This window comes from Phyllobates terribilis, unplaced genomic scaffold (assembly GCF_046119375.1).
Source record: "Phyllobates terribilis strain yellow unplaced genomic scaffold, ASM4611937v1 Scaffold_4__5_contigs__length_816908805, whole genome shotgun sequence".
Lineage (NCBI taxonomy): Eukaryota > Metazoa > Chordata > Amphibia > Anura > Dendrobatidae > Phyllobates > Phyllobates terribilis.
The window spans coordinates 693,026,951-693,040,715 of NW_027362764.1; the positions used below are offsets into that span (position 1 = coordinate 693,026,951).

Below are 13,765 nucleotides of genomic sequence, written 5' to 3' on the forward strand. Positions count from 1 at the left end.
TCGCCACCAACACAACAGGGACTTGGTGCTCCTGGATGCGCAACACACATGAGTGCCTTCTTGCTGCACTACCTGCAACATGACCCTCGAATTGTGAGAATTAGAAATAATCCTGACTACTGGGTTGCCACACTGTTAGATCCCCGGTACAAAAGTAAATTTGCAGAAATTATTCCTGCCATAGAAAGGGATGCACGCATGCAGGAGTATCAGCAGAGACTGTTGCAGAATCTTACATGTGCTTTTCCACAAAATACCAGTGGTGCACGTAGTGAATCTCACAGTTCCAACTTGCCAACCGTGGTCTGTATGGAATTGTTCAATAAAGGGCCCAAAATTAAGATAACATAGATGGGAGAGGTCTCTATGAATAGGAATTCCTAAGTATTTGATACCCTGTGAGGGCCAGGCAAAGGGAAAGTTGGACTGGATGGAATCCTATATGGATTTAGGGAGGGAGACATCGAGGGCCTCAGACTTCGCTGCATTGATTTTAAAATTTTACCATGTAACAAAGTGATCTATTTCAGCCATAACAGCAGGGATGGATATATGTGATTGAGTGATATATACTAGGACATCATCAGCAAATAGAGAGCACTTGTACTCGGTGCCTCCCACCTCAATCCACCTAATATTGGGGTTATGGCGAATTAATGAGAGCAGGTGCTCCGTCACTAGGATGTATAAGAGAGGGAACAGAGGACATCCCTGCCTTGTCCCATTGGTGATTGTGAAAGGTGATGAAAATGTTCTGACGCACCCCCTGGGCCTTGGGACACCCGGAGCCGGACCCTTTTTGGTGGATGCTGGTGGTTGTAGTCTTCGTGGCGGCGATCCGGTTCCGTGGCTCAGGGCGGTCAAACCAGTGGCGGAACTATTTATGTGGTTTTGATGTTTAAATGTCCGACTACGCCACCCGTGGATTGCGGTCAGAGTGAACCGCCGCTACAGGGCAGACCGCTAAGGCTGGTGTTGTGGGTGCAGCAGAGCGTAGCATAACTCCCCACGGGAGGAGTATAGCCTCAGGGCAGTGTATGCGGAGGATGGGGGTGATGGTGCAGGGCAGCAGCAGTAACGACACGGAGTCAGTGATGCAGTTCAGGGCCTTTACTCACAGTTCTTATTATCCAGACCACGTCTGCAGGTAACGGCTGCCCACGTCGTACTGTGCTCACCAGGTGAGGGGCTCAGACAACTCCCAGATAACTTTGGAGCGCTTCACAGGACCCCCTTTGTGTGTCCTTTGTCTGGCCTTTCTTACCAACACTTCTGTCCGGCTGCCTCGGGCCTCCTCTTGGTAAACTTGGCGCCAGTTTCCCTGACCCTATGTGGTGCCTTCCTAGCGGGTGGAGCAAGGGGCTGCGCCACATAAAATGTCAGAGCCTCCGGTTTCTAGCTGAGGGTCGTTTCCTGCCTCCACTAGTTCGGGGACCGGTCTCCCCCTTTGGCCTGACCCCTCCACGCAGGTGGATTCGGGCGTGCGGTGGCGACTCGCCCGTCCGCACCCCTGGGATCCCTTCATTCCTCGTTCCTGGAGCCTTCTCCGCTCCTCTTCCTTCCTTCTCCCTCTTGCAGGCCTGGGCCTCTGTTACTAGGCCCGCCTCCGAAGCAGAGCTCATGCAGAGCCCCTGCTCCCTGCCACTTCTGCTCAGACTTCTCTGCACTGAACTAAGATGGTGCCCACCTTTTATACTCCCTTCTCAATGCACCCAGGAACTGCTTCCTCCCTGCTCCTGCACTGCAGGGTTCCCCTTCCTCAGTGTTCCCTCCCCCCACTCCAGCCAGGGACAGGGACTGTCGTGCCCATCTCAGGGGCATATTGGTCGCCCTGCCCCACGGCAATGTGGTGTAATGCATGCAGGTGTCGGGTCCTGATCCACACTCCATCCTTATCTGAGAGTGAGATATCACACCTCTGGGTGAGGTGCAATACGTCTGTAGCAACCGAGCCCTCGGTGCTACAGTTCCATTTATCTTCAGCCTAGGTGACGTATTGTGATACAGGGCCGTGATTTTGGCTATAAAAGGGTCCCCTAGACCCCTACCCCAAGCTTTTTAAGAGAATCATATATGGCGTGCCAGGAGACCTTATGGAATGCTTTCTCAGCATCCAACGAGAGTATCTACTTACAAATTTTTAACTGCATCTAGCCCAGGAAATACTTTGTGCCTAGTAGCAGTGTCTGCTAGTCAGCGGATTATCCCGGCTGTTAAGCAAGCTACACCACCTGTAGTTTGGACACTTAATTTTTTCAAAGGAAATGCTTCGGGACCACGGGATACTCAGTGAAGAGCATCAGGAGGCACCCCAAGGCATAGGGGCTGGGACTGGCACTAGGATGCCTTGCGGTGGACAGCCGAGCTCGATCCTTATAAAAGCTTTTTAACTGCAGCAGCTTTAGTGGACGCTACTGGAGCTGGAATTACGCGGCTGCTGGCATGAGACTTGCCCTCCAATAGATCCTTGTAAATGGATTTAAAGTGTATTCATTCAAATTAGAGGGACAATTTAAATTAAAAAGCTTAGAGCTGCCTCCACCACAGGGGGGCTCTCTCGACCCACCAGCGGACAGGCACCAGTATTGGGAGAGGGGGGCTGGCCGTCAGGGTTCACCGCGGCTCTTGCACAAACCCGGCGACACGGAGGTGGCACGGGCAGGAGCGGACTGGCCGTCTCGGCTTCTCACTTTTTGGATTTTAGAAGGGCATGACATGCCTATATCTGTGTCTCCCCCTCCTTTTACTCCTCCACCTCTTTTCTTTTCGCATGACTATATGTACTTGTCACTTTTCCATGTGTTAGTTGTGTCTTCTGAGCAGTTTGTCAGCTTTTGGACACCTTTGAAGGTGTTTTCTATGTGTTTCTATGTGTTTTTGTTTGCCTGCCATTGGTTTTAACGGTGTTCGAAGGTGTTCGACGAACAGTTCGACGAACAGTTCGGCGAACACACGGGTGTTCGACGAACCGAACCGAACTCGAACACTACGGGGGTGGCTCAACACTAATAACCAGCAGAGGGAAATCCAAACACTGGGGGCTGATATTATTACCCTAGGAAAGGGGACATTAGCCCTAAATGTTCCCAGGCTATTAATATCAGCTCACAGCTGTTTGCTTAGCGTTTACTGGTTATTTTACAAGTTGACCCCTGAAAAAAATGACGTGGGGTCCTCTTATAAATTCTAACCAGCAAAGGCTAAACAGACAGCTGTGGGCTGATATTAATAGTCAGGGAAGGGGCCATGGATGTTGGCCCCCCTCCTAGGCTAATAACATCAGCCCTCAGCGGCCCCAGAAATGGTGCATCAATTATCTGCCATGCCTACACAATACACAAACAAAAGAATACAGCTGCACTCTGTGAGCACTAAGATATACAAACATTATTAGACTTTATTCACAGGCAGCATGGCGGGGACCTAAACTACTTTTTACAGAGGTAGAATGATGGGGAGCAGCAGACAAGAAGACAAGTGTGCATACTACTCGTGCTGCGTAGCGTGTGCACCTAACGTCCATCTAATGGTCTGGTCTCTGCTCTGTAACGGTCATGAGCACAATGTCTCCTAGAACTGTTACAGCACCACTGATTATTATTATATCTGAATTCTGGCAATCTGGCTGTCACTGTCCAGAGGCTTGACAGGGACAGCAAAAGAGTTGGAAGTTGCCTGCAGACAGTACTTTGCCAGGTGTGGTATATACTGTAATCTTTCAGCTTCTTTTTTCACAATGTTACTAAAGTAATTGAGTATCAGAAAAAAATGTTTTCATTGTCTATAGCAATTAGGCTGTGTGCCCACTATGCGTTTTTCAAGCGTTTTTGATGCGGAATTTCCGCAGCGTAAACGCTTGCAAAATGGTTGGTAAGCCGTGCCCCATGGTCCCCAATGAAAATCTGCATGTTCTATGCCCATGCTGCGGAATTTTTCGCAGCGGATTTTCCTTGCGGAAAAATCCGCAGCATGTCCATTATTTGTGCGTTTCTGCATGCGGATTTGAGGTCCCAACCATTTGAAAAACGCGAGTCAAATCCGCATGTAAAAACGCTGCAAAAACGCGTGTAAAATCCGAAGGCGTTTTTGACTGCCAATTTTCTGCTTCATTTCTGCATCGTGGGCACATACCTTCAGAGTGTGCCCGATGCTTAGCCAACTGGGCTAATAGCAAACACTGCAACTACACAAGGCAAAAAAAACAATGATCACCTCTTAGTCACTAGAAAGGTCCTATAATTAGTGGGTAGAGATAAGACATGGGACTGTGAAGGTCAACTTTTATGCTCACAAACCTCTATAGATTCATGGACTGCCCATAGTATTTTTTCCATGCAAACTGGCTGTCCTCCTGGAGGAATAAACCTAGCTGTCTAGTGCCATCTATTGGACTTAACTACCCTATAAGTCCATGTATGACCTTTACACACAACACTGCAGCATAGCTTAGTATATATAACCTAACCAGATGCATCTGCAGACAGCTGCTTTGAATGGAAGCTATCCTCAGAAAATGATTGATTGTTTAAATTATGCAGATACCAGTAATACAATGATGGAACTGAGAGTTGTCATATCCTTCTTTCACCATTAAGCTTGTGCGTCTGAGAGCGCAGCAGTCACAATGACATGACTACATTGTGGCAGCTATGTGGAGCCTCAGTACACAATGCAGACCAGAGTAGCTGGGGAACGGTCTTAGATGAGTAATTTTAATTTTTTTTAAATTGTCAGTACTTGTGGGGAAACTGTGGGACATCATACTTTATGGGGTGGGGGGCTGTTTGAGGACATCACACTGTGTGAGGGGCTGTGTGGGGACATCACACTCCATAGGGGGTTGTGTGGGGATGGCATTCTGCATGGGAGTCTTTGTAAAGACATAATACTGCTTGGGGGACTTTGTAGAGACATGATATTGCATAGGGGACTGTGTGGGGACATCATACTGTGAGGAGGTATGTGGGAACATCATAATACATAAGGAGCTTTGTGGAGATATCATTGCTTGGGGACATCATACTGCGTGGGGGCTGTGTGGGGACATCATACTTCGAGGGAAGACATATTGTGTGAGGGATTTTGTGGAGACATCATATTGTGTGGAAAGTATTGCAGGCACATCATACTGTGTGAGGGGACATCATACTGCATTAGGAGCTTTGTGGGGACATCATACTGTGTGAGGGTACATCATTCTATGTGAGTAGCTTTGTGGGGACATCATATTGTGTGAGGGGCTGTGTGGGGAAATCAAACTGTGTAGGCGACTTTGGGGGAGGGGCATCATATTGTGTTGGGAGCTGTTGATCAAGGTACAAGGGCTGAATAACGGAAAAAGTATGATTTATTGTTTTTTTAGAAGCTTTATAAAAAAACAGAAAAGTATATGGCTTTGATTTAACCCTATCACAACATGTATTAACAGTAGCAGCTGGACAACAGACTTAATTCTGCTCAATATTAAGTGATAAAAATGAACATAAAACAATAATAATAATTAACAGAAATAAGTTTTGCTTGTTGGTTTTTCCCTCCTCAGGAGTCACAGTCTATCATGTGTTTTTTTTTACATTATATAGTATATTGAGTGAGTTTTATGCCCTCATCTTTGTCATAATGTGTCTTAATAGATCCTGAACAGGAGTCAGTAGCGCTAACGTGGGTCCAAGGAAAGCGAGATCAAATCGTTAAACAAATGACGGACGCCTGTCTGAATCAGTGCCTGGACGGTCTCATTTCACATTCGATTATTTTCAAGGAAGATTATGAACTGATAAAATCGAAGAGTACAAGAAGTGGAAAAGTCAGGAAGCTTATTGACACCTGTGACTTGAAAGGAGAATTGTTTGCCAGGATTATTGTGCAAAAACTGAAAGAAAATAGGCAAAGTGATCTTTGTCCATTTCCCGAAATTTGAGGAAATTCTCATATTAAGTTTTTTGTATTTAAATGACCTGTAAATATGCAAACTATGCAAAAGTTTTCGGCAGGTGTTGAAAAAAATGCTGTAAAGTAAAAACTCTTTTAAAACTAGAAGTGTTAATAGTTCATTTTTATCAATTAACAAAATGCAAAGTGAATGAAGAAAAGTGAAATCTAAATCACGTCAATATTAGATCGCCCTTCGTCTTCAGAACAGCATCAATTTTTCTAGGTACACTTGCACAAAATGAGGAATTTTGTAGGATTATAGTTAGATCTATGGGTAACCAATTATAATACAGGTGATAATGATGCATTGATGTTGTTTTGAAGGCAAAGGCGATCACACCTAATATTGATCTGATTTAGATTTCTCTTTTGTTCATTCACTTTGCGTTTTTTTACTAAAAATAAACTATTAACACTTCTATTTTAAAAAGCATAATTTCTGGATATGCAACGAACCCTCATTTATTAGCACAGGAAGCAAACTACATAGCCCAATAAAATAAAATACACAATATGTTATTTTTTGGTGTCAAAAGGCCATAACATTTATATAAAATCACATGAGTATAGTCAGAGTCAGGTGAAATGCTAAGCAAGTATATTCTGAGATTCATGGACACCATGAGATCCCCGAGCTACCTGCCATACAGTAATCGACAGGCAGCAATCCATGGGCAGCACGCTCTGACTTGCCACACTAGCAAAACCACTAGTCCCCTCCAAAGGCTCCAGTGGGCCTACCAATAATCCCCATTCCTGTGTTTAACAGCTAAACCACTCCAGGCTGACATTATCATTATCACATCCTTCAGGCTGGCCACCAAAGCTTGGCCTACCAATGTGTAACAGATGCTATTAAATTAAAATGACTCCACCATAACTTGCCGCCCATTTCCATCTGACCCACAATAGCACAGCTGTGACAATCATAGACCAATCTGATTTGATTTAAATCGCCTTTCATACTGACTTTTCATTTATTTATTTATTTTATTTCAGTTTTTTTATTTAAATAAAACCAGGATAAAATCTATAAAGAGACATTAAACCTCCAACTCACGAAGATTCATCCTTCAGCATTCATGAGAGGAAGAACCCTCTGTGGAGGAAATCTCCAGGGAACCATGACTGAAGGATTGCCCTCCCTTGGGCTTAGAAGGTTGATGCCAAAAATGCCAATCAACATGTTTTATTTTTTAATTATATGAGAATATGTATAAAGGAAGGTTCCAGATAAAGAATACAATAATGCATAACCTAAACAGGGTAAGAAGTCAAGTAAGATATCAAATATACAGCTGCATATTAAAACAAAGAAAAAAGGGGGCGGGTGGGCTTTTGTCATCTCTTTTGGTAGGAGAAAGAGGAAGAGACAGTGAGACAGAAAGTTTTATTTTTCCTAAACTCCTCCCTCCCAACAGTAATAAGAAACCAGGCATACAAACAGACTCCTGTTTCTAAAAGAGGAAACACCCACCCTAAGACAATCAACATAAATCTGGATAATAAAAAATCCAGGATTTGAGGATCCCTCTTCTTCCTGCAGCCATGTGTGCCGCTCGCTTAGTACTCCGGGGAATTCATTCTTACTTTGCAGCATTTTTTCAACACCTGGCTAAAACTTTTGCATAGTGTATCTGTTACAAACTATTAAATAACAAGAAAAGTCATTAATGGATGTTAAAGAGGTTGTTCTACTGAAGACTGGGGCCTGTTATTTATGTGTGGTGAGTGGTGCACTCCCCATTAAAACAAATGAGTGATAGAGAAACAGCCTAATGTGCATGTTCTTATTAGGAATACTCCAGGCAAAACTGATAAGTATGTCATGCCTAGTGCTAGGTCTGTAGGGTGAGATACATGTATTCTGTCTGTGGTGGTCTTTGAATCTCTGTGTCAGGTACGGCCCCGGAAGCCCTGCTTTAAACATAACAAAGTCAGATTTTCTTAGATAAAGAGGACCAGAGTCCAGGCTGAAAGCAGATCCACATGAGTGGGGTTTGTAGCGTAGGGAGAGAAGTAGAATAGGAGAGGCTAGATTGGGGCGGGCTAATATAAGATAGGGTGCGGAGTAGGAAAAAAGCCCACTTCTGTTTGGGTTTCCTTTGATATTTCTTTTCTCAATGGTCTGCTTGGCTTAACTCAGTAAGGAAAATGGGTTATATCAAGGTTTCTGTAACTGTTTTTGGGACCTTGCAGTTGGTAGAAAAGTAGTTGTCTGGGGATCTTTTGAGGGTATGGGACCCTCATTTTATGGAGATCAATTTGGTTGGTTTGGTGAATGTTGGGGCTCATTTCAGAGTTCATGAATCATGTTGTCTCTGAACTGGTAGCATTGACTTGCGTCAAAGCTGGCATATTTGAAATTTTGGTAGCCAGATATAAGACAGGGTGCGGAGTCGGAAAAATGCACTCTTGTTTGAATTGCCTTTTTGTATTTTGTCTGCTTGGCTTAACGTAGTGAGGAAAATGAGTTATATCTGGATTACTGGTACTGTTACTGGGTTCTTGCGGTTGGTAGAAAAGTGGCAGTCTGGTGATATTTCGAGGGTATGGGCCCCTCATTTTATGGAGAGCAATTTGGTTGGTTTGGTGAATGTTAGAACTCATGTTAGAGGGTTTATGATGCCACTGAATCAGTGGCAATGACTTGGGTCAAAACTGGCATATTTGAAATTTTGGAGGCCAAATCTTTGTATCTTTGTAATTGAAAAATATATATACAAGTCCAAATAGGCAACACAAGGAACACATCACCATTCTTCATTGTCCTGTTAATATCCATTGGACAATGTGATGGGAGTGATTTTTGTGTTTTAGAACAAGTTAGTGAAAGTACTTATGTTATATTTTATTATTTGTTTTCAATAAAAGGCTGTTGTGGCCAATTCATTACAAATTGTTTGTCTTTAGTTTTCATACAGAGAGGAAAATAAGTATTTGAAGCACTGCCGAGTTTGCAAGTTTTCCCACCTACAAAGAATGGAAAGGTCTGTAGTTTTTATTGTAGGTACACTTCAACTGTGAGAGACGTAATTTAAAAAAAATCTCAGAAAATCACATTGTATGACTTTTAAATAATTAATTTGTATTTTATTTAACATTAAATAAACATTTGATACAATAGAAAAACAGAACTTAATATTTGGTACAGAAACCTTTGTTTGCAATTACAGAGGTCAGATGTTTCCTGTAGTACTTGACAAAGTTTGCACACACTGCAGCAGGGATTTTGGCCCACTCCTCCATACAGATCTGCTCCAGATCTTTCATGTTATGGGGCTGTAGCTGAGCAACATTGAGTTTCAGCTCACTCCAAAGATTTTCTATTGTATTCAGGTCTGGTGACTGGGTAGGCCACTTCAGGACCTTGAAATGCTTCTTACGGAGCCACTCCTTAGTTGCCCTGGATGTGTGTTTCTGGTCATTGTCATGCTTGAAGACTCAGCCTCGACACCACTTCAGTATTCTCACTGAGGAAATGTTGTTGGCCAAAATCCTGCAATACATGACCCCATCCATCCTCCCTTCAATAGGGTGCAGTCATCCTGTCCCTTTGCAGAAAAGCAACAGTATGATCTTTCTCCCACCATGCTTCACAGTTGGGACGGTGTTCTTGGGGTGGAACTCATCCGTCTTCTTCCTCCAAACACGTGGAGTTGATACCAAAACGTTCTATTTTTATATCATCTGACCACATGACCTTCTCCCATGCCTCCTCTGGATCATCTATATGGTCATTGGCGAAATTCAAACGGGCTTGGACATGTGCTGGCATGAGCAGGGGGACCTTGCGTGCCCTGCAAGATTTTAATCCATGACGGCGTAGTATGTTACTAAGGGTAATGTTTGAGACTGTGTTACACGCACGCCACTAGGTTCAGATAGGGGCGAGACAGGTTACATGAAATCTTTAGAATCCTGGGGGAACCGTTACTCGGGAGACCATAGACCATGTTCTGCAGCTTCTCTCAGGCACACAGGGGTATTGACCCTCAGGCACAGACACGTAGGTTGTTTCACTTGACAAGAGTCCTCATGAATGGTAAAACAGTAGCATTTAATAAGAAGCCGCACAGCAAGTGCAAGTTAAGTCTTATGAGCAACAGGCTCAAGTGACAAACAGTACAGTTTCCTTAGCAGCACAGCAGTTCACAGTCTTCCCAGTAGTACAGGACACAACAGTTCTAATGCAAAGCCATATTAATGAACACAGCATTCTTTACAGCACAGTGAGATGAAGGAGGGGGGGAGGGTTTGCTGAGGGAGATGATTGCTGTGACACCATTTCTTCCAGTACTTATCTTTCTGCCTGACAATACTCTGCACTGCTAGTTCAGTAACTCTACCTGACCTGTGCTTAGCTTCCCTCCTGACTTGAATCCTTTTCACTTGCAGGGGCACTTCTGTGAGATACAGAACACACACACCACCTTTCTCTTGAGCTCCAGCCAGAAAGTAAACAACTTCCCTACAATCCCAATGGGGCTCTGCTACAACACTCCCCTTCTCTGGTGACTGTGTTAACCCCTCTAGTTGCTGGATGCTTCTGGAGCACAACATTTCCGGTCTCATGTGCTTGTGTTACTTCTGCATGTCACAACTGTGGTACCAGCTCTCTTTAGGTCATTGACCAGGTCCTCATGTGTTGTTCTGGGCTGATTCCTGACCTTTCTCAGAATCATCCTTATCCCACGAGGCGATATCTTGCATGGAGCCCCCAGGCTGAGGAAGATTGACAGTCATCTTGTGTTTCTTCCATTTTCTAATAATTACCTTCTCAACAAGTTGCTTGCCTATTGTCCTGTAGCCCAGCCCAGCTTTGTGCAGGCCTACAATTTTGTCCCTGGTGTCCTTAGACAGCTTTTTGGTCTAGGCCATGGAGGAGAGATTGAAGTGTGATTGATACAGCTAACAAGTTCAAACAGGTGCAATTAATACACGTAATGAGTGCAGAGTAGGAGGGCTTCTTAAGGAAAAACTAACAGTTCTGTGAGAACCAGAATTCTTGCTGGTTGGTGAGTGGTCAAATACTTATTTCATACAATAAAATGCAATTTAATTTTTTTTTAAATCATACACTGTGATTTTCTGTTTTATATTTTTAGATTCTGTCTCTCACAGGTGAAGTCTACCTATGATAAAAATTAAAGACCTCTCCATTCTTTATGGGTAGGAAAACTTCGACAGTGTATCAAATACCTCACTGTAAGCACAAATTACAAGTGTGGGGATGGCTTTGAGACCACGGCGACCTGGGTTTGACCATTACTAGCGCCACACTCAAACATACAAAAATGATGTTCCTATTTGGACAATGTCTACAATATTCCATAAAAATCTGCAGTGGGAAACAATCATTTCATATTTAGCAACAGGATTATTTTGTTGAGATGTCTAACATACATAAGGTAACAAAATAATTCATATATACAGTTTTCTCCTGTTCTATTAGCCTGAAGATCTGATTTAGGGCTCACTCACATGGGTGTATAACACGGCCGAGTACTAACCAATGTTTTATCGGATAGCACTCTTACAAACGTTATACTGTGGGGGAGTGTAGATCTGCTTTTTTTTTTCACATGTCAATCCAGCATGAGAAAAAAATGTCAGCATGCTGCAAGTGGCTCTGCAAATTGGATCATACGCACCCATTCAAGTCTATGGGTGTGTGTAAAACAGGACTGCACTCGGATATTATCCAAGCACAGTTCGCTTTATGTGGACACTGACAATGAAGAAGATGGAGAACAGTTCTCTGTCTTCTCCTCACCTGTGATACGATTCTCTCATCCGAGAGAATTGGATCACAGTAAAATGACAATCGCCTCAAACTCTGTTTGATTTACGCGGGCACTGATAATGAAGAAGATGGAGAAATTAAGTTCTCCGTGTTCTTGGCACCCGTGATACGATTCTCTCATCCGAGAGAATTGAATCACAGTAAAATGACACTCACCTCAAACTATGATCGGAGTTTAGATAAAACCTAGCAGCTAGGATATAGCGAGAGGAAGTTACTGCATGTAGGCCTACACTGTCCTGTACTATATAACAGGGCACAGTGCCTATGACGCTACACAGGGGCGGACACAGACTGTAGTGGACCCCTGTGCAAGAATTTTTTGGGGGCCCCCCCCCTGCCCTTCATAGGGGGCATGAAGGCCCCCTCCTTGCCCCCATGCATCTCTCATCCCCCCCGTGCATCTCTGATTCCCCCCACTCCTAGTTAATTAATTGTATTTAAAAAAAATAAAACTTGTTATACTTACCCCCAGGGCCGGCTCCAGGTTTTTGTGGGCCCTGGGCGACAGAGTTTCAGTGGGCCCCTTTAACACATACCATGATTCATGATGCACAGATACCACATAAGAAATATATATATATAGTACAAGGCCAAGGATTTCACTTACTACATTACATGAGCGATATCTATTGTAAATTCTACAATAGCTCAGAAACCGGCGAATCCTCACAGCGCACAGTGCAGACCGGACAGTATAGTCCTCCATACAGTATTATGGGCACCATATAATGCTCCATACAGGATACTGACCCCCTTATAATGCTCCATACAGGATACTGGTCCCCATATAATGCTCCATACAGGATACTGGTCCCTATATAACGCTCCATACAGGATACTGGTCCCCATATAATACTGCATACAGAATACTGGCCCCCATATAACGCTCCATACAGAATACTGTCCCCCATATAACGCTCCATACAGAATACTGACCCCATATAACGCTCCATACAGAATATTGGCCCCCATATAACGCTCCATGCAGGCTGTTCCCCCCTTATAATGCCCCATTACACAAGCGATATCTATTGTAAATTCTACAATAGCTCAGAAACCGGCGAATCCTCACAGCGCACAGTGCAGACCGGACAGTATAGTCCTCCATACAGTATTATGGGCACCATATAATGCTCCATACAGGATACTGACCCCCTTATAATGCTCCATACAGGATACTGGTCCCCATATAACGCTCCATACAGGATACTGTCCCCCATATAACGCTCCATACAGAATACTGACCCCCATATAACACTCCATACAGAATATTGGCCCCCATGTAACGCTCCATGCAGGCTGTTTCCCCCATATAATGCCCCATGCAGGATGACACCCCCCTTTTAATGCCCTATGCAGGATGTCACCTCTACCCCCCATAAAATGCCCCATGCAGGATGTCACACCCCCTCCCTTATAATGCCCCATGCAGGATGTCACGCCCCCCTCCCTTATAATGCCTCATGCAGGATGTCACTTCCCCCCTTCCTCTCTTATAATGCCCCATGCAGGATATCACACTCCCCCCCACCCCCATATAATTCCCCACGCAGGATGTCAATTCCCCCCTCCCCCTCTTATAATGCCCCATGCAGGATGTCACAACCCCCTCCCTTATAATGCCCCATGCAGGATGTCACTTCCCCCTTCCCCTCTTATAATGCCCCATGCAGGATGTCACACTCCCCCCCACCCCCATATAATGCCCCATGCAGGATGTCACACCCCCCCACCCCCATATAATGCCCCCATGCAGGATGTCAATTCCCCCCTCCCGCTCCCCCATATAATGTCCATGCAGGATGTCAATTCCCCCCTCCCCCTCTTATAATGCCCCATGCAGGATGTCACATCCCCTCTCCCTTATAATGCCCCATGCAGGATGTCACTTCCCCCCTTCCCCTCTTATAATGCCCCATGCAGGATGTCACTTCCCCCCTTCCCCTCTTATAATGCCCCATGCAGGATGTCACACACCCCCCACCCCCATATAATGCCCCCATGCAGGATGTCAATTCCCCC

At 44.5% G+C, this 13,765-nt stretch overlaps 1 protein-coding gene across 1 annotated transcript in view; it reads left to right on the forward strand.

The window, feature by feature from the left end:
• The window catches only part of RIPK2 (receptor interacting serine/threonine kinase 2), a 74,123-nt gene extending 66,126 nt beyond the window's left edge, over positions 1 to 7,997 (forward strand). The window contains exon 12 of the mRNA XM_073679552.1: positions 5,634 to 7,997. Within this exon, the coding sequence (XP_073535653.1) occupies positions 5,634 to 5,920 (287 nt within the window). The 3' untranslated portion in view covers positions 5,921 to 7,997. The remainder of the gene's footprint in view (positions 1 to 5,633) is intronic.
• Positions 7,998 to 13,765: the final 5,768 nt, after the last annotated feature.